Here is a 27,126-nt window from a genome sequence, read left to right as displayed (position 1 = left end):
GGCAATATCTGCGTTGCTTCTTCAGTCGCAAAATACCGATACGCTATGAATCCATCGTCAGTATTTGCAACGTAAAATATGTTAATTAATCCTGCATTACAGCTTTTAAGTCTTCCACACACTTACCTGCGCCCATCCCTAAGAGGATGGTTTCGCTTGGCATCTAAAATAGTTACTATGACAACGTTAATGTACGATTAGTAAATGGTTCATTCAAACGGTATGGAGTGTGTGTTGGATTTGAAGATCAAAACCCGGTACGATTCAAATGCTACCCATGCGCCTACGTAAGTTGATCTTCTTCGGAAGAAAAGATTCTCTGTCCACCTACATTCAAATAGTTTCATTGTAAAATAATATATACTCTCTTAGTGTTACGCTTCCCTGGGTATCCTCTATCGCTATCTTGGCATCTATTTTATCTTCTGTTTCACTGCAACTCTCGTAACATTCGCCTTCTCATACATATATGTATATATATAAATCTAAATGTCTATATACTTTTCTGCTTGACTATATCCACAATCCTTGGCTTGTTTTGTATGTTTGTTGGTTTTTTTTGCTTTGCTTTAGTTGTTTTGAAAAGAAAAACGCCCTCCACCTTCTTGGGCATCGTTCTTATCATCCCCATATGATCGGTATGGAATTCGCCACAACGGCCACCGGTGCCGACGGGGAAGACGCCGCTAGGTGGAGAGTGTTGGTATAGTGGAAGGTGGACGGCGGCGGTGGCGCGTCCGATTGGCATATTTGTGGCTGCTCGAGCGGCACCGGCTGCAACGGCTGCTGCATCTGTAGTTGCTGCTGCTGCTGTTGCTGCTGATGCTGCTGATGCTGCTATTGTATTTGGGTTGTCAGTTCTTTGATGATGCGCTTCTTCTCAGCCGCCTCCTTCAGCTGCCTTGGCATCGGGTATGCGGACTTGATGTCCCATCGTTTCATCCAATTCCGCAGCGTCTTGCGAGGAACTTTGTGCATTTGTGATGCTCTGTAAACGGGTTATCGAGAAAGAAGGTTAGATTGTTTCGACTCACACCAGACCTGTTTCAATAGACTAATTTAAAAATGACCGTTAAATCACAAATTTGTTACTTGTAACTTGTTGTCCTTGTAACTTGTTACTTGTAACAATCTTATTACTTGTAATAAAAATCTTTTTGTGCGTAGTTTCATGAGAAGTGATAACTATAATAATTTTTTTAAATGAAAGTAATTTGTAGCTTAGCATTTTTACATAAACTAATTGAAAAAATAATTGAAAAGGAATGAACTTACTTTAAATTAATTAAAAAAAAAATAGGTAAACAAACCATCTTTCGTAATCTTCCCATCTGATTCAGTTCTATACAGTTCTCAAATAACGTGCTTACTTACCGATAAATACTTTCTCCCGCTTTAACATCCATCAGTGCTGCCCAAAGGGCTTCGGTGTTGTACGTGCGCGGCTGGTTGCCCCGTGGGTTCCGCAGCGTGAATGCGATCGGTGGTGGCGTTCCGTTCGATTTGATCAGTTGATGCAGGCCGCCCTCTTTCGAATGGGCCATCAGTCGGGGGCGACGGGTTGATCGTGTTAAACTGTTCGATTGAGGACCACTGCCACGGGCTTGACGTTCAATTTTACGGATCGTTAGTGTGGATGAAGTACCGTGTCCACCTCCGACCGTATTCCTTCCGTACGTTCGCATCGATGCCGACTTCGCGGATACCTTCCCATCGATGGCCATCAGTGGCGGTGGTTTGTAGAGAATCTCGTCTCCCTCACTGTCGCCCCCGCCGTTTCCTAGCATACTACTATCGATCTCCTCGGCCAGCAGCTGTATGGCGTAATCGTCACCATAGTCTTCCTCCTCATCTTCATCCTCCGCTTTGTATCCACCGACCACACCCGTCAGCTGGGGGAAATTGGGCGAACAGATGATGTTCTCGTATCCATCACCCTCCTCCTCGGTTACTGCCGAACCAGTTTCACCTCCGTTCGAATCCTGCTCCGGGCCGAACCGTTTCTGATGCTTTTGCGGCGTTACGTAGATATCCATCTCGTTCCGATTGTACACCAACGAGGACGGTACACCGTTGGCGTGTTCACTGGCACTCTCATTTTCACTGTTATTCCCCTCACTGGATCCCACTAGCAGCGCGGCTCGTCTCTTGTCGCGGGAAGACTTTGGTGATTGTTTGGTATGGTAGTTTGCAAAGAGATTCTCAATCGATTTTACTCGTATCGAACCGCCGGCACTGCTGCCGAACGATTTCGATCCGGTCAGGGAGTTTAGCGATGGCACCGCTTGATTCGATCGCGCACCGTTCGTACGCCGTGGATCGCCGGCTTCGGTCTGTCTGATCGTCGCGTTTACTTTGGCACCTGCACCGCACTCCGACGGAGCCGTTGCACCGACGATGGACAGTTCGTTGTTGTTCTCGGAATGGTTGCTGGTGCTGTGGCGTCTTCTTTTCCTGCGTGCCTCCTCCTGCTTGCCAACGGCGGCACCGTCCTTCGTTGCCGGTGTACCCTCTGTCTCTTCTCTCACCACTAACACATCGTCATCTTCATCGTCCTCTTGTCCTTCGCTTCCGGCAGCGTACTGCTCATAGTCAGGCATGGGCTCATGCTGCTGCTCCGAGCTCTGCCGACCATCTAATCTTTCCATTATCAATCGATTTTGCTTCGACACCCTGTCCTCTTCCTCCTCCTCCTCCTCCTCCATCAACTCCTGCTCGGGCACCTGCAGTGCTTCCCTTCTATTCTGATCGTCCACAGCATCCTCTACATCCAGCCCAGGATGAACATGGAGGAGCGCGTCTGCAAGTAGACACACAAGGAGAGATACAAAAAAAAAAGAAAATATATAAAGCTATTACTTTGGAAAATTTAAAAGAAATTAAATATGCCTCAAAAGGCACGTCGGGCGCCTTAAATAATGGATTGCGGACATGAATTTTACAGACGCAATGTGTGTATGTGAGACGAGTAGTGAGTGAGAGAATGAGACAAAAGTTCAAATCGACCGGACAAGATTGGACGGTTGGCCGAGAAGTATATCAAATTGGAAGCAATCGACAGCAAAAGAGCTGTACAAGACGGAACCGGCATCATCGAACGATCATATTCATATGTTACCATCATTCACTATTTAATATTTGTGAATTTTTATCAGGCCTCGAAGTAGCCACCAGGCACCTCCATTTGATATACAAAATTTTAAAAATTCCGAATTTTAATTGTTCTTTACAAGCATACGATATTCCACAGCTGTAACTGCTGTTCCGCTATCAACCATTTATGCTATTACAATTTAGCAATATATTCTTTAGAGGGAAAGCACCTTATTATTCAAGCAAATAAGGTTACACAAAACTTTATAGATACTATAGATACTATAAATTTTATAATTTAAATGCTGCTACACAGTGTGAGAAAAATTTACCGCCATTGACTTTACGGTTTGCATGTTTTAAATCATACTAACCAGCTTGAAGTTGATAATTTTAATTTTTTTCCACACTAGTTAAATAAATCGGATTCCATGGGTTAGACCATATTTGTTTCTAATTTCAGAACCAGTGAATATTTTGGCAAAATTCACACTAATTAGTTACTCCAAAATAGATTTTAATGAACTCGTGGTAATGAAAACTACTTTTGGCCAACCAAGGGACATACCTGCAGGCATTTTGTCGCTGCCATCATTATCTTCACGTTCATCATCCTCGTCGCACTGTTTGCTGTTGGTGTCTTCATCTGGAACGGAAATGGACGGTTAACACTGATGTCACAAAGACCCACACAACACCAAGTCGTATTAAGTTGAATAAATTGAATCTCATATTAGTATATTTCGAATCGGAATCGCAGTATGCATAGACAATGTACGAGCAATGTATATTCTTTGTTGCATATGATGCCGATTAAGAATGTAATACGGCTGATGTATATCGTAAGTCGTATATGATCACGACTTAGAAAATATACGACTAAACATATACATTTTGAACAATGTACGGTTAGCGCCTCCACTTTTGTACGTATAGGCATTATTTTAGCATCATTTACGATTCAATCATATTGCATAGAAGTACGATTATTTCAAGTTGATATTCGATTTACATGCATATGTGTTGTGTGGGGAAAGAGCAGGTAGGAGGTTAGCATACGCACCGATCATTAAATCTTCTGTCTTTATGCATATCTCATTGCCACTATCCCCACCGTTATCACTGGTGTTGCCTTCGTCCTGGTGGTGCTGTTGCTGCTGATGATGATGACCCCTCATTACGACCGGTCGTAGGTGTAAGCTGCTCAATAACTGCCCCTTTGGTCCGCTTGAAGAACTGTTTTGTTGCGATCGCGAGTGCTGATCGAATTGAGCTACGGATGAAGAGTGGTGATCGTTAGTGTTTGTTCTGCTTCCGGATGGACGTGAGCACACACTGCTCTCTTGGACACTTACGTTGAAACGCGCCGCCTGTTTGTGTTGCTGATGCAGGACTACTGTCCGATGGCTTTGTACTGGCACTAGTGTTCCCCGAGTCGCTACCGGCGCCATGCTGCTGCTGGTAGCTTTCCGTTGGGCTGTGGATTTGATTCAGATTCAACGCGTCCGAGCCGCACAGTCCGCGAATTTTCAGTATTTCGGCACACTTCATCAGGTCCGGCAGACCCGCCTGAGATACGTTCACTTCTCCTTTGTACATGAAATCTACCAGCGCCTGGATGGCCCAGAGCTTGATGTCGCGCGGGAGGATGATGATTGGATGCTGGCACGGGTTTTCGCCGAGGAGATTTTCGAAGTACGTCGAGCACGCGGCCAGTACCAGCCGGTGACAGTGCACCTGGTGCCCTTCGCATGCCAGCGTCACATCGACGAACCTTTGGCCGGCCAAAAGCTACAATGGAAAAGAAAGAATTTTAAACCATTTTGCACGAACGGATGGGAACAAACTTATACGAAATCAGTATGATAAAAATTAATTAAATTGAACCCCATTCCTCAGTGTCCGACATTTGTGGGGTAGTTCACCTTTCTTGTACGGCTTCGTTGTATGCGTTGAGCACGAACACCGCGAAAGGGACCCTCTCTCCACAGGAAGGATGACAACTTTTACGTTACAGGAACGTTCGATGACCCCAGGCAGGGTGGACGCGCTACAGGAGCTCATCCACCAACAGAAAAAAAACCTAAGGGAATACGGTTTCTCCGGGCGCAGACTCAAAAGGTGCCCTTTGTGTGGGCAAGGACGGGGTGCAAGACAGCAACAAGACAAAAAAGGTTCCAATTCAACCAACCTTACACGATGGGTTGAGGGGTTGCTTTACAGCAGAACACTTTTGGACCGACGAAAAATAGATGCGAGGGCAAAGCCATTTTGGTGAAAGTATGTGTTTTAGGAACAGGAATGGTGTAGTATTCCAGTTCGGGAGTTCGTTTGGTTCATAGATTTATTCGGGTTTTAATTAAAAAAATCTTTACATTGCGCAGACTGTGGCATCCGGTACCACTACCATGAGCGACCCTTGGATTTTAAAACCCTTTAAACGCAAGGATTCCTATTATCCTTCGATTTGCGCCTCCGCTGCTTGATGGAACCTGCTGATAAAGCATGTTGGGCTACCGAAAGAGAAACTGGTCTAGTCTAAAAAGGGAAAGAAAATGCTATTTTGTTGTAGGGAAGGGTACCGACAACGAGCGGCGCATGATCACGTTTCATGGAACCCCTGGTGGTGTATATCTCTTGGCAAAACGCGTGCCGTAACGGACCACCGTGAACCAATGTGGCTTCCCGCCGTACACGATGCTGTCGGGTGCAGACCTCTTCTTCTTCGCGCTGGATAAGGCAAGCCAGGGTGGCGAAACAAGGAGGAAGAACCTTTGCTACGCAGCAGCCCTTTAAATCGGGGGAACCCTTCGGTTTTCCCAAATGCACTTTGCGCTCGGCTCTGCGCCCTTGGTTACGGCGCCGCCTGCGGTCCGTACCGATGTATGCTGCTTCCGGGCTCGAACGGTCAACCCCTCACGGATGGTGTTCAACCCCTCGCGGCGTATGTCGCATCTTTTGCATCATTTGTTTGACGTGCCTATTACTACACCAGCGCGAATTATTGGGCCCCTCGCACGAATATTCCGTAGGCCTATAGAGACGGGAAAGTACACGAAACCTCACCACGCTGCCGTCCAACGCACACGCGTGTCTTTTCCATGCCCCTTCGCGTAAAAGTACCTAACCTTTGAGCAAAACAAACCGACCGCTACCGCGATCCTGGTGTACTCTTCTTTCCCAGCAGCCGCATGCTACGATGCGTAATCACGACCCCATCCACCGACACGCGTAAAAAATACTCTAACGCACACCAGCGCCATAGCGATTGGTTACCAATGACAACCGACCAGGATGAGGCGCAAGGATGAGGAGATGAAAAATAGCGAGTCTAGATATCGCACGCAGCGCGCATAAACACACACAGCCGCCTTTCGTGGGTGTTGTACCATCTTCGTTCGTCGACGTTTGTACCGAGGGGAGATTAGTTAAGACCCTTTTGTTGCGTTTTTAGCAGTAAGCGTTGTAGGGATTTAAAAATATTATAAATGTCGATGGCAAATGCTCTACGTACCTGTGGAAAGGCTGCTCCCAAGCTGCCCAGATGGCTGTTCCAGCGAACACAGAATTGCTGCGATTGTCCGGTACTCATGTTTGCGTGTATGCATGCACCGCACGCACTTTTTATCACCTTTGATTAGTTCATGTGACTAGTATCCAACAAAATAAGCCGCTATCGCGTTATGGCAATGCTGTAGAAGAAAAGAAAGGAACGTAAAATTTGACGAAGCCAAAAGCCTGCAGATCGAAGACCACAACCCAACGACGACCTCTTCTCTCAATTAGCACTACACAACCGTCTGCGAGAAGGTGAAGCGCACGAAACGCTTCGTTGGAAAATCGATAAACGTGTAAATAGAAAATGTTTCTTAGTGTGTTTGTTCCCTCCGCACTACCTCTATGTTTAGGACCACAAAAAGATGTGACGCAAAAAAAAACTCACACACAACAAGAACACTGAAAATAGTCCACAGCTAGGAGTCACCAATTCACTAATAGTATACTAGGATGAGCAAATCAAACACCCATTCGCCCGAGAGTCCCGTCAGCATCTATTTCGCACAAAAAGTCCCCGAAACCCTTCATCAGTGTTTCCGATACACAAACACACACTCGCGCGCATTCGGGGACGTTCTATCCTGAGGTCAAAGGTTCAAAGATCCCCGCCGAGGTATAACCTCCTAGAACGAATCCCTACTTATCCTCCCGCACGCACACTACCGTACACCCACCCCCACCCCAAACATACACACACAAACACTCACAGACGCACACAGTCTCCCTGCCGTACGGGGTTGGGGTGTATCGTGTAACTTTGGGTGAATCTTTTAATCTTTCATGCCATATCGTCCTGCCTGCGCGCCCTCCCTCCGCGCGGCGAACCAGCGCAGGGTCGTGCGTTGGTATTGGCCGCTGCCATCCACTCCCGACTGAATCATAGGAACCTCAACGACGAGCGCGCCGCACACACTAGCAAAAGGCAAAGCAACCTTTACACCACCCGCTTTACACAGCACAAGTTAGGGGTGCGCTACGCCCCCTTCTCGGGTGCCATCTTCAGCCCAAGACCACTACTATATAGCGCGCACATCCGACACGACACACTGCGGTTACGAAATGTCACTCCCTGGTTTCGTCTTTTCGTCTTGTGCCTGGCACTTTATCGATCACCGAAAGTTTGCGACCCCAATATTCTGGGAGCAGTAACACCCCGCGAGCGAGAAAAACAACGTTCCCGCTGCGTCGCCTGGGGGTGACTTAACCTACGGCAGGGGGTTGAAAACACTCTGCTCATCTCCAGACGTCGTCTACTTATTGATTATTTCTTTTCCGATGGAAGAGTGTCGTATGAATCTATCCATTTTTCCCCATGTTTGACACCTTGTGAACACTATTTCACGTACGCGTACCGAACAGTGGATTCTGGTTCCTTATCACCAGACAGTGTAGCTCTAGTGATGACTCCAACACGAGATGAAAGATGCACATTACGCGCATTGTATGCATGTGACGTTTTTCACGTTCGACCCCCCGACATCTCCCCATAGAGACTTTATTTATTGCACAACACTTACTACTCACAGCGCTAGTGCCGCACCTCTTGCTACTCCCTTGCACTTGCTGCCACTGCTGGAGGGTTTCCTACGCGCGTATCGGAGCGACCCTCTTCACACGACCATGGTCGACGTTACTCTGACGGACTCTTGCGACGACGACTACGACGTCCGATTCGACGAGCAAACAACGGGAAAACTCGCGCCGCCGCTTCGAGCCGAACAGAACGACGCGATGAACACGGGGTGCCATTGGCAAGCACTAGGGCCAGAGGAAAAGAAAAAAAAACACAACGCGGGGATTTTTCCCTTTCTCGCCGCCAGGGGTTGAAACCTAATCCCTTATCGTTGGCTCTTTTTCGAACAGATTCGCCAACATACACCACACGGCAAGGGGGTCGTTGTTTTTCCACGCAACCCCTCCGCCTTGCGGAGAAGGTGGTCCGGTTCTTCCACACACAGCGAAACGGGGCGGGTGGAAAATTGGGAGGTTTGTTTTGATTACCTTCTTCACGTCGTCGGTCGGAGGCTGCATGTGTTGGTGCGCCAAGTGATGGAGCAGCATAGTGATCCATATGGTTTTGATTATGCACGCGGTCAACGAGAAGAATTTCACGCTAAACAATTCCGTTGCTGTATGTTGGAAAACATAAAATATGATGCATAAAGTCATAATTTACGTACAGAAATTAATCTGACAAACGAGGATAGGTGAGTTTTCGATTGGTAATCCAAATGGGATAACTAAGAGCATTTAGAGATTGCCGTCTGAAACGAACATGGCGAAACAATGCACAATGTTTAAACCTGTTAAAACGGAAGTTTGACAGGAAGTATTGTACAGCGGGAAAATTTTAGGCTGAGTATTTAGCTGTAATTATTATTTTTTTCTTCTATGTAACTTTTTATGAGGTAAACTTTTAAAAAAATTAAACAACCCGCCCGGTTGACAAAAATGGAAAAACTTGCTGGTACTACATGACAGCTGCAAAAAATTTGAATTTTTGTCAACCGGGAATGCACTTACAAATTGACATGACGACTGTTTACATCTCCGCATTCAGTACCTTAATTGTAAGAAATATATTTGACAATGCGGTGAGAAGGAAATAAACGCCTGCGATCGCAATTCCCCGTTGATTTCTTCTTTAAACGGATACAGTTCAATCGTTATCCGATTTTCCTTCAAGCGGTTGAACAATTTGTAATTCGACGAACATCGGGTAGGCCAAACTGCGATGCCCACCTAAGGTTGTATCATAACTATGACCCCCAGTGTACCGCCTACCGGCTGTTTTTGTTTGTAAATATTGCAAACGGAAGTTAATGCGAGGCGCGCTTTTTGAACTCGCCGTAGAAAGAAAACCGACCATATGTTGACCACTCAATCGAATCCAGATCGTCTCAAAAGACTCGCTATCAACGAGGAGCAACGAAACATTAAGCCAGGAAATTGTAACAAGTTCCTGCATGTTACGATCGATCCAGAGTTCCTGAAGGAATCATACGGTGCCCAAGTTTTACCCAAGCTAACCGAGCTGGGATGCAAGTACGAAATAAAACCGCAACCCTGCGCATCCACCGTTACATTCTACCGGACAATACCCACCAAGCTGATCGGCGATGGAGCGATGACGGAGAAAACAGCTAACGAACCTTTCGTGGTACATTTGCTCGATGGTGGTTCGTTTGTGGCGTACGTGCGGAATCATCAACTGCTCGCAGTAGTACGCTCTCTAAAGGAACTGTTTCCGGGCCGGCGACTAAGTTTGCTAGTGTTCGGTTTGGTGAGCTATTGTCGCGTCCACCGGGGATGCGTGGGACGTCGCGAAACCGAACATGCCCTAACGGAAGTTCAACTGTACGAAGATGTGTCTCACCAACTGCTGGAAACGGACGAACAGGTGGCCAACTTTGTCGCCCAGCTAGCAAGAAGCATCGCCGAGCGGCCCTACAAGCAGCAACAGATGGACAAGTACAGCAGCGATCAACTGTACCTTGGGAACGAGAAGAAAGGATGCGTACGGGTAGAAGGGACGGCCGGATTGCAGCAGCTTTATCAGGCACAGCTCATCAAGATACCGTCGGTCACGCTGGAAGTAGCGGAAGCGATCATGAGTGTGTATCCAACGTTGTACGATCTGCTTCAAGCGTACCGGAACGCTGACCAGGACGCGCCAAACTTGCTGGCGAATATTTCCATCCGCAGGGCCGGTGGGCCTGTCACAACGAGCAATAGGAAAATAGGGCCAGAGTTGAGCAAAAAGATTTATTTGTTGTATAACTCAACGAATGGTAAACAGGAGCTTTGAGAGACTATTTGTTTTTCTTTAAGGACGAATAATATATTTCTCAAAAGAATTAAATCTTTTTAATTTATCAGCAATATTATATTTAATTTATCAGCAAGATGTATACCATCTTATTTTCGCTTCAAATTACTACTACTCAAATTGAAAAGTTTCTGCGTTTTCTTAATTCCTTTAGCTAAGCGACTGTTCGGGTGAAGCTGCTTCGATGATTGACCCCCTCCGGCACCGTCGTGCATCAGTCCCGCACCAGGAGCAGGGCGTTTACCTTTGCGGTGAACCGGTAGCGGCTTTGAGCCACCCTGAAACCTGCCGAAATCGACCTGACTGTAATCGAACGGCGTGACCGGTTTGTTCGAGCTCTGCTTTGCCCCTTGTTGATTAATGGCCGCCTTTTGCCGGTTGCGAGTGCGCTGTTTCTCCCGCCAGCGCTTGCCTGCCTTCCCACGCCAGTCCGCTTCGTCCATTGAATGGTCGTTCGCCGTGGACTTCGCTGGATCCACGAACGGTTCCATGTGTGGCTTACCGTTGAACGATTTCTCCTTGCGCTCGTCGTTCGCTCCTTCCACCGAGCTAGTCGAGACATTAATTTCGAACGGAAACGATTTGCGTTTTGGCCCGTCCGCTGGCTGCTTTTGGTTCGCAGCAGTTCCACTGAAGCACAGTTTTTCTCCGCTTGCTATATCTTTCCGCAGTTTCGCGTCCTCGAGCCGTTTCAATTGCTTTTGAGTGAGCAACCGGTTGTTGGCGGGTTTCACCTTTTCCGGACTACCATCCGGCACGACAATGATCGTGGCCGGAGCTGGTTGCGATTCGATAACTTTGACGTCCTCATCTTGACCAACATCCTGTCTAACAGCAGGGATCTGTTGCATCTCCAAATCCTTCTCCGCTTTCTGTTCCTTAAGGATGCGTAAACGGCACGTTTCTTGGTACCGCTCGAACGGTGTGTTGAATTTATTTCGCTCGTAGGGGCGATTGGTTTTTTCACCCTCTTCTACGGATGTTTTCTATGGTGCGAAAAAACAAGGAAAAGGAACTGATAAATACCATACATTTATTGCGTGTTTATTTTTACCCTTACCTCTTCATTGTAGTGCAGGGCGGCCAGTTTTGCAAACCTTTCACTCCCGATGTCGTTTTCATTCAACCCGATTTGGCCGCGAGAGTTGATCGGTGTCTATGCAAAAAAAAAAACATATATTAAGCTACAATGCAACATATTTCGGCAAGAATTGTGTCGCGAAAATAAAAACTTACAATTACATTACCAGCAATTACACCCATGTTAGGTGCACGCTTCAGCAATGCCATATTGATTTGTGGGACCCATGCGAAACCATGGAAAACGTTGGTCAAATCACCCAGCAACGTTGGCATATTTGCGCCCTCCCCGGTGATCCCCGCTTGGCGGTTATCATCGTGCGGACACACGAGCGGATTGTTGAAATCGTACATCGTTTGTATTTTGTGGCGTGTGTCCGCCTGCTGTTCAACATTCGGCTGAATCTTCGCTACCGGGGCCAAATCACGCGCCTTCAGTACGATCTGATGCAACTGGTGCAGATTCTGACGGACGAGCGACGGCACAGGCGTACAGCAGGCCAAAATTCCTTGCATTTCCCGCGGCAGCTTGGAGGCAATGTCCAGGGCCATATGCTGCGGCAGCACGTACCCCGTCGATTCGTCTTCCTCGCGTGCAATCTTGTCGCGCCAGTAGAGAATCTCCCGCAAGGCGTACATCTGCCGATGATCAAACACGTACCTCGAACGACGGTAGATGTTCATGATTGTGTCCTCGTTAACGATCGGTTTCGCGTACCGTTGCTTGCATAGGAGCGTTGACTTTTCGTAAACCGTCGCGAGCAGATTTTTGTCCTTCTCGAGCAGCTCGTTCCGCAACCGATCACAAATGTACAGCAGATAGTGCGTATCCTTCCGAGCGTACTCGATGAACGTTTCCGGCAGCGGACGGATACGCCAGTCGGCCAGCTGCAGCGCCTTATCAGTGTCAATTTTGCAGTAATGTTTCAGCAGAAACTGGAGCCCAATGCGGGAAAATTGTAGCACACGGGCCGCCTCGGCCGTGTCGAACATGTTGACCAGGTAAAGGCCCAGATCACGCTGCAGCCAATCGACGTCACTGAACGCACCGTGTAACACCTTGAGCTTCTTCCGGTCGGTAAAGACCTCGTTCAGCACGTGCAGTTCATCGCGCAGCTTCAGCGTATCGACGATGTAATCCTTCGTTCGCGTAGAGAGTTGCATGAGACAGGTAAAACCCTGGAAGCTGCGATAAGAGTGATGCTCTAAATCGATCGCAATTTCCTTCGCCTGCCTGAGGTCGCTCAGTAATTCCGCCAGCTGGGACTCCTGGTCGATGAACACCAGTTCCGTTTCCTCGAGCACAAGTGGTTCTTGGGGCGTCACCTTTTGGTAAGCTTCCTTCGTGGGACAGAATCTATCCAGCTCAAGCTCATACGGATGCAGATAACTAACGATATTGCCGGCTTCATCGTACTCGGGCAGTACGGCCAGGGGCTTGAGGGAATTGGGCTTTTCACGAATCTTCGGCACGAAGCAGTTCAATGGGGAGTTATCTACCGGTACCTTAAAGTTCGCCTGCGGACGAGCAATGTTTGTGCCCGTGATCAGAGTGGCTTTGATGGGATTGGCATTTTGTTGCTGCTGTTGCTGTTGCTCGTTCCATGCCCCACTCAAACGGTACCGAGGAACCGGTGCCACCTGTACCTCCGCTTGAACCAGCACGGTCGGTGCTTTCTTCTTGATGCCAGCCATCTCATCCAGACTGGAGTGTATACGCTCTAGGATATTGTCGTTGAATTCCTGTATCATCTCTATCTTTTCTTCTGAATCGCGCCTAGGGGGGGAAAGAAATTTGTGTTAATTTTTCACAAGTCATGCCGTTGTCGCTCGCAACAGAGCTCTACTCACTGCTGAATGTTGCCTTTGACTCCCTGCATCTTCAAAACGTTCGATATTATATTCAACATCTTATTCGCCTGCGAGTCCATGATTTTGATAAACGTGGGATGAGTTGCATATAGGTCGCGCGACTTCCCAGACGGCATTGCGTTGACCGCCTTCATCCCTTCCAAGATCACCCTTTGTCCCTCCTGCAAACATGAGTGAGCCAAGCGAAAACAGTCAACAAAAGGCAACGTTTTAATCGGTCACCACAACCTATGTCTCACGGGGCACTTTGCAACATGTGTGTTGAAGGGTAAACGAACGTCGGAAACGTACCTCGCAAAGTTGTTCAATATTACTGCTGCTGCTGCTGCTCGGCGTTGGTGACCCCATTTCGGAAGTGTTACCTTCATCGGCCGTGAGGTCGATGCATTGCGTTTTACGTTTCTTTTGTGTTTTATCGGTCATTTTTGCGAAATGACATTGAATTTATCTACGGCACAAGAAAAGGAAACCACACGTTGTTTTGCGGAGCTTGACACGGTCGCTTGACAGGAACAATGCTTGCTTTGGTAGGTTGGACCATAGCATGCTTGATTGACAATCATCTTTGACGTTACACCCGAATGGGCCATTTTTATTCCAACATGGGATTCGAACATCTGCTATTATTGCTTATTGGATGGCTTTAGCTTTTAAAACAAATTGAATCAATTTTATTGCCTTAAAAATACATCTTTTGAAAGGGGTTTTGAAAAAACCTGCATAGAAATAGAATTTGTCCGAATATTAATCGCACAAGTGTGAACCAGCATGAATCTAGTCTCCTTTTGTCAACTGTCGGTTGCGTTTCCTACCTGTCATCGAGCACGGTAAATTTGATTTGTTTGGGTTGAATGTTTTCTGGAGGTACAAACAAGCGTTTCGTGGTCAAAGTCGTATAGAATTCTACAAAATAGTGCTTATATTTGTGACCTATAATGCCGAAAGTTCGCCGCAGTAGAAAGCAACCGCCAGAAGGATGGGAACTTATTGAACCGACTCTCGAAGAGCTTGAGCAGAAGATGCGAGAAGGTAAACAAACGTTGCTTCATCGCGTCGTGCGTCTCCTAAGGCAGGCTTGGTTAAGATTTTAAATTGATCCCATTTGCTTTTTTGTAGCCGAAACGGAACCCCACGAAGGCAAGCGTATTACGGAATCATTATGGCCCATCTTCAAAATTCATCACCAAAAGTCCCGCTACATCTACGACCTGTTCTACCGGCGAAAAGCTATAAGCCGCGAGCTGTACGACTACTGCCTGAAGGAAAAAATCGCGGATTCCAACTTGATAGCAAAGTGGAAAAAGTCCGGTTATGAGAACCTGTGTTGCCTGCGTTGCATACAAACCAGAGACACCAACTTCGGTACAAACTGTATTTGCCGCGTGCCAAAGTCCAAATTAGAAGAGGGGCGTGTTGTGGAATGTGTGCATTGCGGTTGTCGCGGATGTTCTGGATGAAGAAGACGATATGTAATTACAGTAACATTCACCATATGTAACTAACGACGTTTTGAATCATGTTTGGATAAAAAGTGATTTGACTGAAAATGCTCTCCAGTTTAGATGATATTTTGTCATTTTTTTCGTTGGATTCTTTGTCAGATGAATGGTAGATTCGTCTGTGATATGGCAATGAGTGGTGAACAGATCCAGTTCATTGGCATAGCTGGCAATCGGAGAAGATTGTCGTCATCCAGGTAAGTTTTTCCGGTACTTTGAAAAAGAAATATGATCCGAACGAAACTGTATTACATTTTTCTCTCTTGAAACTGCTAAGTCGACCCCTTGCAAACATCGTCTTTTTTGTATGCCATAGCGTGAACAAACAAAATTTCCTGTTTTGTGTAATTGTGTAATTAACTTCACTGTTAACATGTTAAATTCAGTTGGTATGTCTCTATAAACAGCTGTTTTTTATTCTTCAATATCGAAATCTAATATCTCATCGTAATCAATCGGTTTTAACTAACACTTCTCTCCTTCTTGTTGGTACACTGAATTTAAAAAAATTAACTTGTTTTTCTCCCACCTAGTTAAGAAATATATCCAGTACCAGTAGGAAATTGTTATTTTTAAAACATGGAATCCTTGGAAAGCTGTGGTACTAAAGAATTATTTCCATAATTTAAATTTTTTTGTGCAACTTGTTGATTTTAAATGGAAGTTGGCCAAAGTTGGGATGGCCGTATCCGTACACATTTTCTATTTTCATCATCAAACGATAGGACACATTTCTGGATAACGTGTGACTTGATTTCAGGCTGACCGATTTTAAGACCGATAACTCCGCTTAATACTCTTTAGCAAAAGGGAAAATCTGAGGCTTTTTTGTGGCATCGAAAGTGATAGTTATCCATGAGAGGGATCTGCAACCGATAACTTTCTAACAAATCATGCCTGCACCTTGGCCTTTGGACTAAATTTGCATAAACGGACTCCACAAATTACCCTAAGGAGCAAGAAAATGTTTATTTCAAAATTATGCTATGCTGTACACAGGAATGTAACATAATTTGGGTATTTTTGAAAGCATTGATTAATTTAAATCATGAAATTTGAATTTCTATCTCTCCCAAGAAGAGTGGGAAAATATGAAAAGTTAACATAAAGCACCAACTCAAACTAGGAAGAAGTAAATTACGATCGGATTTAGATTAATAGAAATAGGATTCTTTCGTGAAACAAAACCGAGAAACAAATTAAATAACCTGGGAAACTATTTAATGACATATGAGCGTAGATTCTCGAACGCGCATAAAATCGGTTGATACACGGTTGTTCCGGACACCGTTCACATCAGTGTTTTATGTCCTACCATGCATATCAACAATTGTTTAGGGACCCTCCATGGAAGCATTTTCTCCAACGGTTGAAACACCCGTAAAGCGTTACGTAAGCGTCAACACAATTCCGGTGGTATCTAGGACTCAGCCTAAGATAGCAAAGCACATTGTTTCATTGCCCATCCATTTCCTCCGGTCCGGCTTCCCATCGCAAACAGGAAGCTACGATACGACAGCGCCAAGATTGTCGCAAGCAGCGTATGGGGAGGGTGATGAAATTGTGACGTTTTGTTTCCGCTGAACGCCGGTAAAACGATGGTTTCATCATTGTCACTCGATTGGTCAATTTAACGACTTACCGCCCAATCCCCGCCGGATCAACATCGACAACCCACCAGCACCGGGCCCTGCGGGTCATTACTTATTTCCGCATGATGTGAGTGTTTCTTATCGTTCGCCCCTCCTCGGTGTCTTTGGATTTTGGCGGGAGCATTGGCCAATCTTGGCTGCCGAGAACGAGAGAATGTGGACAATGGTGTGTTTGCCGCGGGAAGAGGGAGGAGGTATTAGTAACGTGAGGCTTCAGGACCGGAGATGATGGTCAATATTTGGACAAACTTCATTATGGCGCATGTGCCCCCACGTAGCTCCCCCGTACTAAGCTTGCTCTCGGCAGGGCGATCGGTATTAGTGGAAATCCTTCCCATTACCGCAAGCTTTTCCCAGCTTGCATTGCATTTGCCATCGGTGCGGGGGCTGATGTAGAACAAACAAGAAGAAAAATGTGTGACAACACTGAGATAAAATGTGTGTGCGCCGACGTATATTTGTCGAACTAAAAAATTGGAATGGGACTTAAGTTATCTTTAACCGAGCGATGTTTTTTTGAAAAACTGCGTTGATCTTTTTTGAAGGAAGATTTCATATGGCCGTTTATATACCGTGAAACTCTAAAAAAACTATGCAATGGTAAAATGCACCCAAAAAATGTACCCATAACGGAAGCGTGTATCGGGAAGGTTCCAACGAAACACAAAAAAGGACTACAACGTCCGATAATGGTTACCGATTACGGTACGGTGGACATGCCGTCATCCTCCACAGTGTTCGCTCATTCGATGCTTCTGCCTTCTAGCCGACGACGCTCCGGATAGAGTGCTCAACGGGACGTACGGGATGGAGGGAGTGTGACCGAATCCAAACATTTTATCATGATCCATAAAGCTAACTAGTTCCTCAAACAATATGAAACAGCAGTAAAATTTAGGTCATATCACATACAATGTGTTACGAACCACGTTGCCGCTCACTACTATTCGCCGTATCGTGCGCCGATGACGATACAAGCGGGTGGCCCCGGGCGGGGGGACGGGGTACTGAGCGTTCAAATTTCTTCCCCCGCCCATCTGTGTGCATTCTGTATCAGGCTCCCGTCGCGTGAAACCGGAAGGTCCCTTTCGCCGGCCCTCTCCAACAGCTCGCTTCCCTATCGGTCGTTGATCGTCGTTGGTCGATTTTTACGAAACATTTTCTCCGGCTTCGTCCGACGTGCCGGCGGATGCAGTCCAGTCCCGGGCTGCTCCGTTTACAGGCGTCCGGTTCGCATTTTGTTACATTCTCGTTTCTGCTGCCGGTTATGGTAATATTAACTTTTTTATCGTTTCGCTGCTCGTTCTCGATTGGGCTGCGTTCTCGAATGCTGGTCTTCCGGGAGGGTGCACTGGGTGGGTGGACGATTTTCTTTGGCCCGCTCCGAAGCGTAGACGGTGGATGGATTGGAGGAATCGATCGAGATCACAAAATGGAATGTAGTGTTTTTTACCACGTGCAATGGAAGGTTCATGAGTACCTTGGTAGGTTATTGTGATCAAAAACATTTGAAAAATAATTTAGTTTGCTTAATACTTTGTCCTATTTGAATGATAATTTAATTTAACCTGGGATCCACGAAGCAAATAAAAAGATTTTTTAGAAATTTGAAAAGCTTTGTCACAACATATAAGTTAGTCTGTTGTTGAATCCGGTTTTATTTTCTCCCTTTATAGATCCAACAATCTAGGCTCCGCTACTTGTTTGTGTTGTGTACCGGTGGCTTCGAACGAACCTAAACCACATTTTACTCCTCACGAAGACTGTCCCTCTTCCGGTAGAATGTATCGTCCAATACGTCGAGCATGGTCGAGCGCTGAACGCCAATTGAAGTCATTTCCGTCTACGATTTTGACGATGTTTATATGCGATTTTTCTTTGACGGTGAGTCTCTTATGAGCCCACGATGAGAATGGCGCTTGGGTAGTGCCTCCTATCCGTGCCTTCAACTTACGGTCCCCCGAACCCCCCGGCGGTTATATCAAGTGTAAAGAAATCCACGAATGTCATCATCCGATGCCTTCTTGGGGCGACTCGGCTGCTGTGAAAGGACAGAGCGTGCAGTTGAGCCGGTTTTCAAGACGCAAAAAAAAAACTACAGTGCCAAAGACCCACATTCATACACGGCCACATACGTCCTTCTTACGGGATCCAAGCGTAAGCTCCGCCACACTTTTCGTGTACACACTTCCGTCTCATCCGGGGGCCATCCAAGGAATTATAAGCCCGCCTGTCTGGGGTCTGACCATCCTTTTTCTTGGTGTGATTTTCCAAAGTGACGCTATCGCTGGGTAGGTTCGGTCGGACAAAAAATAGCCATAATCCATTAGTTATTGAAAAAGTTGGATCAATGTGTGAGAGTGCGTGTGTGTGTTTTTTGTTCGCTTTTCTCACCCTTTTCTTACCATTTACCATTCGCCAAATCCTTCGTGGGCGCTTTTCACCTCGTTCCTCGTTGCCCAATTGCAGTTATGATTTCAGCCACATTCGAACGTCACATTTGCGCCGGATGGTATCGAGGTTGCTCTACTTTTAGTTTCAGCTTACTTTTTTTTTCCTCCAACCGGATCCTAAGAAGCAGAGGACAGATTTGAGCTCGTTCGTTCGTTCGTTCTTATCTTCTTCGGGGAGACACCGGGCTGGGTATGGATTGGTGGCCCCATTGATTGGAGCACCTTCTGGAAAGGGGGTGGGGAGAAGAAGTTGACCATCCATGAGGATCGGTTTCCTTTGCACTGTTTCCGTGGGATTACTTATTGGCATTCGGTGGGTTGACGGTGGTCCGGCAGGACCGTTTCGAGGGTGCTGGGACATCACCGTCTGACGATAATGCGTGGGTTCCAAGCATGGGCCCTTCGGCAATGAGCTAAAGGGGAATCGGGGTGGGCACGCTACACGCCAAAGCACAGCCTTCGCAGACACGGCCAATGTCTCCGCAGCAATGATATTAGCTATTGTCAATGGGAGAAAGGATTATCGAATGTTTAACTGGAATGTTTTTCCTTCCTTCGTTTAGCAGTTTGCTTTACTGGGCCGTCCGAGCCGGGGCCCACGTTATTGTGGAAGTGGACGAGAATGGAAACGACGGAACAGTTCCTCAAACCCACCTCGAAAGGCGTAGAGCAAACATTGATAGTCGGTGATGGAACTATTGCGGAAGCAATGCTGACATTTTCTCGGGAGGCAGCATCCTGGCTGCGGCTTTGGTGTATGATTATGGCTTTGATTATTTTATTTGGAATTCTTATTGATTCAATAAAAATACATTAACGGTTATTTATTTCGCATGTGTGATCGGCAATCTTAGTGCATCTTTCCGTGAATAAAATATGGTTGATGTGTTGATGTTTCCGGCATTGTATCAATAATGCTTATCTTTGGTAAACAACTTCGTCAATGTGGAATACTATGTTTTGTATCGAATTCTGAGAAACATAATTCTCTGTCAGTTCGATGTAACATATGAAATATAGTAAATCCTTTTCAACACACGCCTATCTTTACGTCTTCGTGCGGAAAAAGGTGAAAATTATAGCCTTTTTCTTCGCTATTACATTAGTTAGTCCTTCGACCGGTAAATATCACTGCAGTGACTGTCTGTGGAAAAGTCTTATAACTTATAAATGAAAATAGACTGAAAATGTATAGTCCACATCTTTTTAGAGTTTTTTGAACAAATAACAGCAACACCTCATACAATAATTTTGATATTCATATTGAAAAAAAAACAAACCTGCCAACGTGAACAAATCCGGCAAAAATTTAGATGGGTTTTTTGTATGAAGCACTAAAATGTTCATACAGGCCGGATAAAATCAATTGGCGGTCCAGACTTTGCCGATCCCTGGTCTACATCAATCATCATTCCTCTGTTCCATTATAAATAATTCACATTTGAAATCTGTAATATCTTATATATTGATCTTTTAAAATTGAGAACACATTGTCATTTAATTCAGGTTTATTAATTAAAGGAATTAATAGTTTCACAGAAGATTACTTACATTCTATATTGTAAAAATTCAAAAAATGTCGTTAGAATGGAACGAAGTTAATAATCATATTGCACATTCAGCTTCAGTTTGTGGGAGTTCAAGGAACCGGCAGGAAAACTGCAACCAGTAAAATCACAGGGAATGTGCATAGCAAGCGATAAAAAGGGTAGAAAAAGTAGCATTCGTTTTCACAAATTGTTTCTTCGACAATTAAATAATTTCTTTAGCGGGTGTTCATGGAACAACTTCCGTTTCCTGATGGGTTTCGATTTAATTCAATGTTAACCGTAGATGGACGCGTATCATTTGAATGCTTCGCACCATTTCACCGACACAGACGGAAGGATTCGTTGTACTTTGTGGATCATAATGGTATTCATTTCCGTATTTGACAAATCGAACAAGTTTCGGTGCATGTCATCTGGAGATTTGTCTTCACCGAGCACTTTTCTTATATACCAAAGTCCGGATACTAGGATGTCTTCACCGTTGTTCGCGTGGAAGACGTAATAAAATGATCCATTCATAATCCAATCCATCCCGCACGGTGCGCGGGGCGTCGCGTCATTTGGCATATATCGGGTTCGTTTTACACTTCCTTGTTCCGCTTCCGGGAAGACGTGGCTTTTCCGTGTTCCACGACTGCTTCCAATCAGTGACAGAATGTGCGAATTTTCCTATTAGCACCGTACGAGCTGGTTCGTGAGTGAACGGGTAGTATCCATCCGGGGATGATGGGTGAAGTTGATTCAAGCGTTCATAAAATATTTATCTCTAATCAATTTAATAGATTAAAACATTATGCTCCCCTTCGAACGAACGAGTAGCGGTAGCGCACGATCCGCAGTAACAGTAAATCATTTTAACAGTCTACCGTTTTTTCGTCAATCGTTTTTGGGGAATGTCATTCCGAGCACGCCGAAGACGGGATAGCGGATGCAGTGGAAAACCTCCAAACCTTTCCCGCCTTTCGCGTTATCTTGCAAGTTGTTAATTTTTAGGGTATTGCGATACTGTGCTGGCGGAAGCGGAAACAAAATGCCTGAAATTCCAGTCACGCCGGCATAGATTATGGTATTGAGATTATGTCCAACATTAAGGAAGATAGCTGAGACGTTTGGACATGGATTAATCCGGAGGTTTTCAATTTTGCTTGTTTGAAAAGGATTAGACTGTCTTTCATCGAAACCTTGCTAATGTCTTAGTTTTGCAGTGGTTTCGATCTAAGGGAATCAATTGATGACGAGTGCCATGTGGTTCTAAATAGGCACAATAGTTGCAAACCAACGATTTATGTTAACAATTCAAATTCATAAAACTCGTTCATTGTATACTTATATTATATAGCTTATATAAAAAAGCCATAGATGAAGTTACAATATTGTTAAAAAAAGTTTGAATTTACCATACAAATCAATGTACCTCCGGGTAAATTGATAGTATGTAGAAATTAAAGAAATTAAATGTACTAAAAATTAAAGAAAAAATGTTTTTGAACAATACTGTAAATTTTTATTCGAAACCATTAGAATTTCTCCTGACATAATTGAATTCTTATGGCTTTGTAACGTTAAGTAATTGTTAACATTTTTTATATATGCTCTTAACCTAAACATTATCTAACATTATAAATAAAGGGGTATATTTGCGTTGAATAATTATCACTGAACGATGGGTTTTTAAAGGTATACTGTCGTGGAAAATGACTTGTAATGGTGAAGGTTGACTTTTCTTTTAAATGCTACCGAAAGCAATTAATCGAAACTAAAATATTGCTCCAACTCGATATCGCTATGCAGTTCCGTCACGATAGGACATCGCTTTGCAGTTTCGTCAAGTAAGGACATGCAGAGATCAACCTTTGATTGGCCCGAGAGGTTAAGCGGTTTCGTTTACGAACAACACTTTATCTTTCGCCCGAAGGAAGACGTAGTAAAACAGGAAACACATCAAGCTCAGCACACCGCTGGCAATGATCGTATGGTGTAGAAAGTAGAACCACCACGACTCAAACACGCCCAAATTGAACCACACCACCAGCATGGCCACGTTTTCCAGCAGCACGATACCGATGTAGCCGATGTACCACCAGCGCACGTGAATGAATCGTATTTTGAACTCTAGCAGTGAGAAAACGTACATGTAGGCCAGGAAGAGGTAAAAGAAGTAGCGCTCAAGCTTTTCATGCAACCGAACCTCGTACACTATGCAAGCGATCATGAGCAGGTAGTGGTTGACGCACAGCATCCAAAAGTAGAGCGGAAAGAACACGTAAAACGTGGATAAGCTTAGCATGCGCATTAGCAAGAACATGACCCAGCCGACGAACAGCACCGACTTGCCAGCAATGTCGTCCTGCTCCAGTCCCACTATGGTCTGCCGGCGACAGGGCAACGATATCGCATCTCCATCGGTCTGATCCGCTTCGGTCTGATTCTTACGCGCGGTCTTTTTTGATACTTCCTGGTGGTGTTCAAACATTCCTTGAGGCAATCGTGGAACGTTCTCCTTGATGAATGCTTCCGCGTTGTACAGTAGCATGTGGCGGAAGACGGACACTCGCTGGAAGACGCCGGCATCCGGTGTTGGAGGTGCCGGCCGCTTCGGGACCGCATCGAACTCATCCGGCTTGAGGTACTCGTCGTCGCTGTCGTCGGTGTAGTTGCGTATATCTTCCGTGCTACGCAGGTAGTGGTCCATTTCGTTTAACTCCTGCACCGTGTCCTGCACCTTGAAGCTAACGCTGCGCCCCGTCGTTCTCGGTTTGAAACGCTCCTCACCATCCACTGTGTCCGTGATCTCCAGCTTGGCATCGTCGGTAAAGTTGGCGTACGGATCCCGGTAGCCCTTCGATTGCTGTCGGTTAAAGTTGATCGCGTCAACATTCAGTGTCTTTCGCGGACCAATCGATCCATCGTGACCCGATGGAGCGCCGGATTGCGACTCGAACTCGCTACCATAGCGTGAGTAGAAGTTACGCATAATGTTCGGCACGACCGGATCTATTTCCGGTGCGATCGATGGTGTTTGGGCGAGGGCACTCTCCGCCGTGCTTGTGGTGCGGAGTAGTTCCTTCCGCCGGCAGACTGTCTGCTCGGGTGTACTCCACGGATAGCAGCGGCCCACGATCTTTTGACTCTCGAAGCGCTGGTACGTGGTGATAATGGTGGCCATCGTTAGGAAGGAGAAGACGACACTGATCACTTGCACCGTCACCGTGTCGTAGTTGCGGAAGGTACCGTCCCGCAGCAGTATGTACAGCTGGAGCATCATCTGCGGGGCGGCCTGTAGGAAGGCCTGAAGAAAGTGGTACAACTCACAGGGTGATGTTTCCAGTATTTTCGCGATAGACTGCACGCGCCCGTATGAGCCCTTTTCGTGAAACAGTGCTTCAATACTCCAAAAAATTCGTCGATTGAATCTACGTCGTCGGAGAGAAGGGTTTGATTTAGAATGAGTCATGCGACACTCTGCTTAAGATTACAGCCGTTACCTGTACAGTGCCGCCAGGGGAAAAAGCAGAAGGATGGCAATGTTTTTGAACAGAAACTGACCGGTCCGTTTGTCGCAGCCGATCTGCTCGGGCCAGCGCTCTGGCGTAGACACGATGGAGCAGAAGCAGACGACCGAAGGCAACCAGATAAGCGACAGCGTAAACCAGCCCCACGACGCGTTTCCATTGCGGAAGTGTTCCACGGTCACAAGAACGTCCGCCGTGGTGAGCACGATATAAACCATCATCTCGAAGATCACCGGCACCAGAAAGGTCATCACCACTTGGGTACGCGTCTTCACCGGGTACCCCAGTACCGAGCACGGCACGCCGTCAAGAACGTCCATGTTGTCCAGCGTCGGTCAATTGTGCGTACACTAGCCGTTCTGCACCGTTTGTACCGTGCCCTGACAGCAGCACTCGGACGACCACACTGGCAATCTCGCCTCGGTTTCTCACAGAACCTGTACGCCTTTCGCAACGCGCTGTGTATCGTTATCGCAAAAAGCAACGAGTTTGCGTTGACTCAATCGTTGTTGTGCCGGGCGTGCTTTACGCGATATGATAAGACCAACACCGAGGGACCGGCACAGGTGCGTCACCTTGTTACGGTGTTTTGGTTCAGATAGTCGGCATGGGACGCGATAGCGTTGGGCACGATGCGATTTTACCGTTCCGCGGGTCGAATAGTGTGGTGAAGAAAACGAGAGCTTCGCTAAAAAAGCAACATGGTGCGAGGCTAACGTTACCGACCAACAAACATTCATTGCGAGAAGATTGTTGCAATACGTTTAACGTGTTTTATGTGCGACTTCTCGTGCTAAATGTTACCACCGCAAAGAACACTGCACCGGTCGATTGCACATCGACATGAGCGCCGGGAAAAATACAGAAAAAATCCATTTATCATTACACACTTATCGCGCCGTGACCAGAGACTAGGGAATGTATTCCGGTTGAGGACGCGAAATAAATGAAATCAATAAAACAACCATCTTCTCTCGGGCCATCGATGTCGCGGCATTTTGCTAAGTAATAGCGCGTTCGCTGCAATAGAAAAGATGTAATAAATTGTGGACCTTCGCTTGGCTGGGGTTTGTCTTTTTTTTTGCTTGGAACAAGCCAATAATTTCTGGCACGAAGGGTCCCGGGTCGAATAACATTCACGTCGTTTGATCTTGAGAATGTAATTTACGGTGCAATAAATATTTTTATTTTATCATCCCAATCAATGGCATGTGTTGAGTAGGGGGATGTTTTTTTATGGGATTAAGTGATTCGAATGAAACACAATTCTGTATGTTTAACAAATGATTTAAAAATTAGTTACTTAATATTATTCGAAATTTTGTATACATTTTGCTATATGATTCACATAAAAACTGTGCGGATGAGAACATAAGAAGTTGTAGATATTAGCAGGTAGATTTAAAAAAATGAATTCAATTGAAACAAATATCATACGAGCGTATTGTGAAATACCCGTTAGCCTTAAAATATCTATTTCAGTTAGTCACGTATTAAGGGCACTGGAAGCTTCAAGTATTACACATAACAATAATGTTATCTGCATGCTTTTATCATCACGCCTTTAACAACAGCATCGCGTAATTTAAAAGCATCACTATGTAAATGTTGAGTATTAGTTGTGTTAATTGTTCAATTTGTCTAAAATAATCCAAGAAACTAAATAATTATGATTTTCCAACATGCGCCTCAATTTTTTTACACTAAAAGGCATCGTTTGAAGCTCGCGAACACCCATTTAACGCATTTAGTTAATGTTGACAAACATTTTCCCAATCGTATGCTATTGTTAAATTTACAGAAATGTTTGTGGTATTACTATGCGTATCAGTAGCGTAGACTTATTTCGTAGCAAAATAATCAATAATTGGAGGTTTGTTTCACTACATCCTCGTTCTGTCCTTAATTCTCTAGAATATTTGGTTAATTTACATTTGTAGTTTTCAATGTTATGTATTTCGTCTTTCTCAAGTAGCTTTTTGAGCGACATCCTAATACTTAGGTCTAGTTGTAAGTTTTATCAATAGCTATTAAACGTTTTCTTCGTTTTGTAGGTTGTTTAGCATCGTCGTTTTTTTAACACTGGAAAATGAAAAAAATATTGGATAAATTATACTAGGAAGGCTTATTCAAGATTCATTACAAAACATGGCTAAAGCCTTGTGGTACTGTACCGGAGCATTAAAACGTTTTTACTTAATAGAATTAGCATTTAGTTGATAGTATTTAGTACACATTTTGGAGGGCTTCATTTGATCTGAAGTTTAGAATCAGCATATTCTTCATCATATTACAAAAGGCTTTTTCGGATCGATGATATGTAAACGACTCTTTAATCGACTATCGAATCAACAGAATTGTATGTCGTGCCAGCTAAATACCGCCCAAACGGATGCTTTGCTTCAAGTGTAACAGGTCAGTAGGTAAGGTTATTGAGGATGGAAACAGTTCTAAATTTGAGTACACTTGTGGCCCGTGATGGCTCTAGGCCCACTTTATCGATGCAGCTGTTGCGGGGCCTTTAACAATCATCATAAAGCACATTCGAATTGGAATTTAATTTCGATAGGATTCGCATAAGGGGAGGTGGGTTAATTTTATTTGCCTCCCCGGAAAATCCACCCTGGCTGGCCAGTGGCTGGGTTCCAGTTTCATTTAATTACTCGACAATCGGTGTGCCCGAGTGTGCGCCGGAAGAATGACACCGGGCCGGGTCCCAATGGTTCTCCATCCATCGACATATCCGACGGCCGTTTGGGAAAACGATCGAAATGGATTTTGATTCCTTTGGGGGGGGGGGGAGGAAAAAGTGGGATTGTGTGCATTTTACATTCCTACCTTTCACTGTCTGCTCCGGCCCGGGTCTACCTGTGCAACAGTTGTTCCCGGAGCATTACTGGCCGTACCCTGGAAGTCCTCTCTTCGAAAGTGTCCCCGTCGCTTTCCGGGTTTACGCAGCCGGCTTACGTTGGCTCTGTTACGCAAATTGGTCATACTGTGATCTCTGCTAAATCGTTGACCATCGCAA

The 27,126-nt window shown here is 45.5% G+C and overlaps 5 protein-coding genes across 5 annotated transcripts; 2 read left to right on the top strand and 3 right to left on the bottom strand.

The window, feature by feature from the left end:
• Window positions 1–135: 135 nt before the first annotated feature.
• On the bottom strand, window positions 136–6,685 carry LOC131284727 (protein tramtrack, beta isoform-like). Its single transcript, XM_058313589.1, has 6 exons — window positions 6,608–6,685; window positions 4,449–4,884; window positions 4,157–4,366; window positions 3,662–3,739; window positions 1,375–2,800; window positions 136–988 (listed from the first exon to the last, which is right to left on the bottom strand). Exons 1-6 carry the CDS (start codon window positions 6,683–6,685, stop codon window positions 838–840), a joined length of 2,379 nt encoding a protein of 792 aa, XP_058169572.1. The 3' UTR covers window positions 136–837.
• A 2,822-nt stretch (window positions 6,686–9,507) lies between these two features.
• On the top strand, window positions 9,508–10,459 carry LOC131287873 (crossover junction endonuclease EME1). The gene has a single exon (XM_058316962.1). The coding sequence runs from the start codon at window positions 9,521–9,523 to the stop codon at window positions 10,457–10,459; it is 939 nt and encodes a 312-aa protein (XP_058172945.1). The 5' UTR covers window positions 9,508–9,520.
• A 90-nt stretch (window positions 10,460–10,549) lies between these two features.
• LOC131289992 (exosome component 10) lies at window positions 10,550–13,908 on the bottom strand. The gene is made up of 5 exons (XM_058319368.1): window positions 13,724–13,908; window positions 13,412–13,593; window positions 11,717–13,337; window positions 11,541–11,636; window positions 10,550–11,466 (listed from the first exon to the last, which is right to left on the bottom strand). The coding sequence occupies exons 1-5, from the start codon at window positions 13,853–13,855 to the stop codon at window positions 10,570–10,572; spliced, it is 2,928 nt and encodes a 975-aa protein (XP_058175351.1). The 5' UTR covers window positions 13,856–13,908; the 3' UTR covers window positions 10,550–10,569.
• A 357-nt stretch (window positions 13,909–14,265) lies between these two features.
• Window positions 14,266–14,979, top strand: LOC131287766 (protein BUD31 homolog). The gene is made up of 2 exons (XM_058316849.1): window positions 14,266–14,461; window positions 14,549–14,979. Exons 1-2 carry the CDS (start codon window positions 14,368–14,370, stop codon window positions 14,887–14,889), a joined length of 435 nt encoding a protein of 144 aa, XP_058172832.1. The 5' UTR covers window positions 14,266–14,367; the 3' UTR covers window positions 14,890–14,979.
• A 7,477-nt stretch (window positions 14,980–22,456) lies between these two features.
• Window positions 22,457–24,418, bottom strand: LOC131284726 (uncharacterized). Its single transcript, XM_058313587.1, has 2 exons — window positions 24,072–24,418; window positions 22,457–23,999 (listed from the first exon to the last, which is right to left on the bottom strand). The coding sequence occupies exons 1-2, from the start codon at window positions 24,416–24,418 to the stop codon at window positions 22,457–22,459; spliced, it is 1,890 nt and encodes a 629-aa protein (XP_058169570.1).
• Window positions 24,419–27,126: the final 2,708 nt, after the last annotated feature.

Source organism: Anopheles ziemanni, chromosome 3, assembly GCF_943734765.1.
Source record: "Anopheles ziemanni chromosome 3, idAnoZiCoDA_A2_x.2, whole genome shotgun sequence".
NCBI lineage: Eukaryota > Metazoa > Arthropoda > Insecta > Diptera > Culicidae > Anopheles > Anopheles ziemanni.
This window is presented reverse-complemented; position numbering and strand designations above follow the sequence as displayed.

Coding starts and splice junctions, on each gene's coding strand:
- LOC131287873 (XM_058316962.1), top strand. CDS start 9,521: ATGTTGACCACTCAATCGAATCCAGATCGTCTCAAAAGACTCGCTATC.
- LOC131284726 (XM_058313587.1), bottom strand. CDS start 24,418: ATGGACGTTCTTGACGGCGTGCCGTGCTCGGTACTGGGGTACCCGGTG. Junction 24,000..24,071: donor CCCCTGGCGGCACTGTACAG/GTAACGGCTGTA, acceptor CCGACGACGTAG/ATTCAATCGACGAATTTTTT.
- LOC131287766 (XM_058316849.1), top strand. CDS start 14,368: ATGCCGAAAGTTCGCCGCAGTAGAAAGCAACCGCCAGAAGGATGGGAA. Junction 14,462..14,548: donor TGAGCAGAAGATGCGAGAAG/GTAAACAAACGT, acceptor GCTTTTTTGTAG/CCGAAACGGAACCCCACGAA.
- LOC131289992 (XM_058319368.1), bottom strand. CDS start 13,855: ATGACCGATAAAACACAAAAGAAACGTAAAACGCAATGCATCGACCTC. Junction 13,594..13,723: donor ATATTGAACAACTTTGCGAG/GTACGTTTCCGA, acceptor TCATGTTTGCAG/GAGGGACAAAGGGTGATCTT. Junction 11,467..11,540: donor CCCTGCACTACAATGAAGAG/GTAAGGGTAAAA, acceptor TTCGCACCATAG/AAAACATCCGTAGAAGAGGG.
- LOC131284727 (XM_058313589.1), bottom strand. CDS start 6,685: ATGAGTACCGGACAATCGCAGCAATTCTGTGTTCGCTGGAACAGCCAT. Junction 4,367..4,448: donor AACAGGCGGCGCGTTTCAAC/GTAAGTGTCCAA, acceptor CTTCATCCGTAG/CTCAATTCGATCAGCACTCG. Junction 3,740..4,156: donor GACAGAAGATTTAATGATCG/GTGCGTATGCTA, acceptor TTTCCGTTCCAG/ATGAAGACACCAACAGCAAA.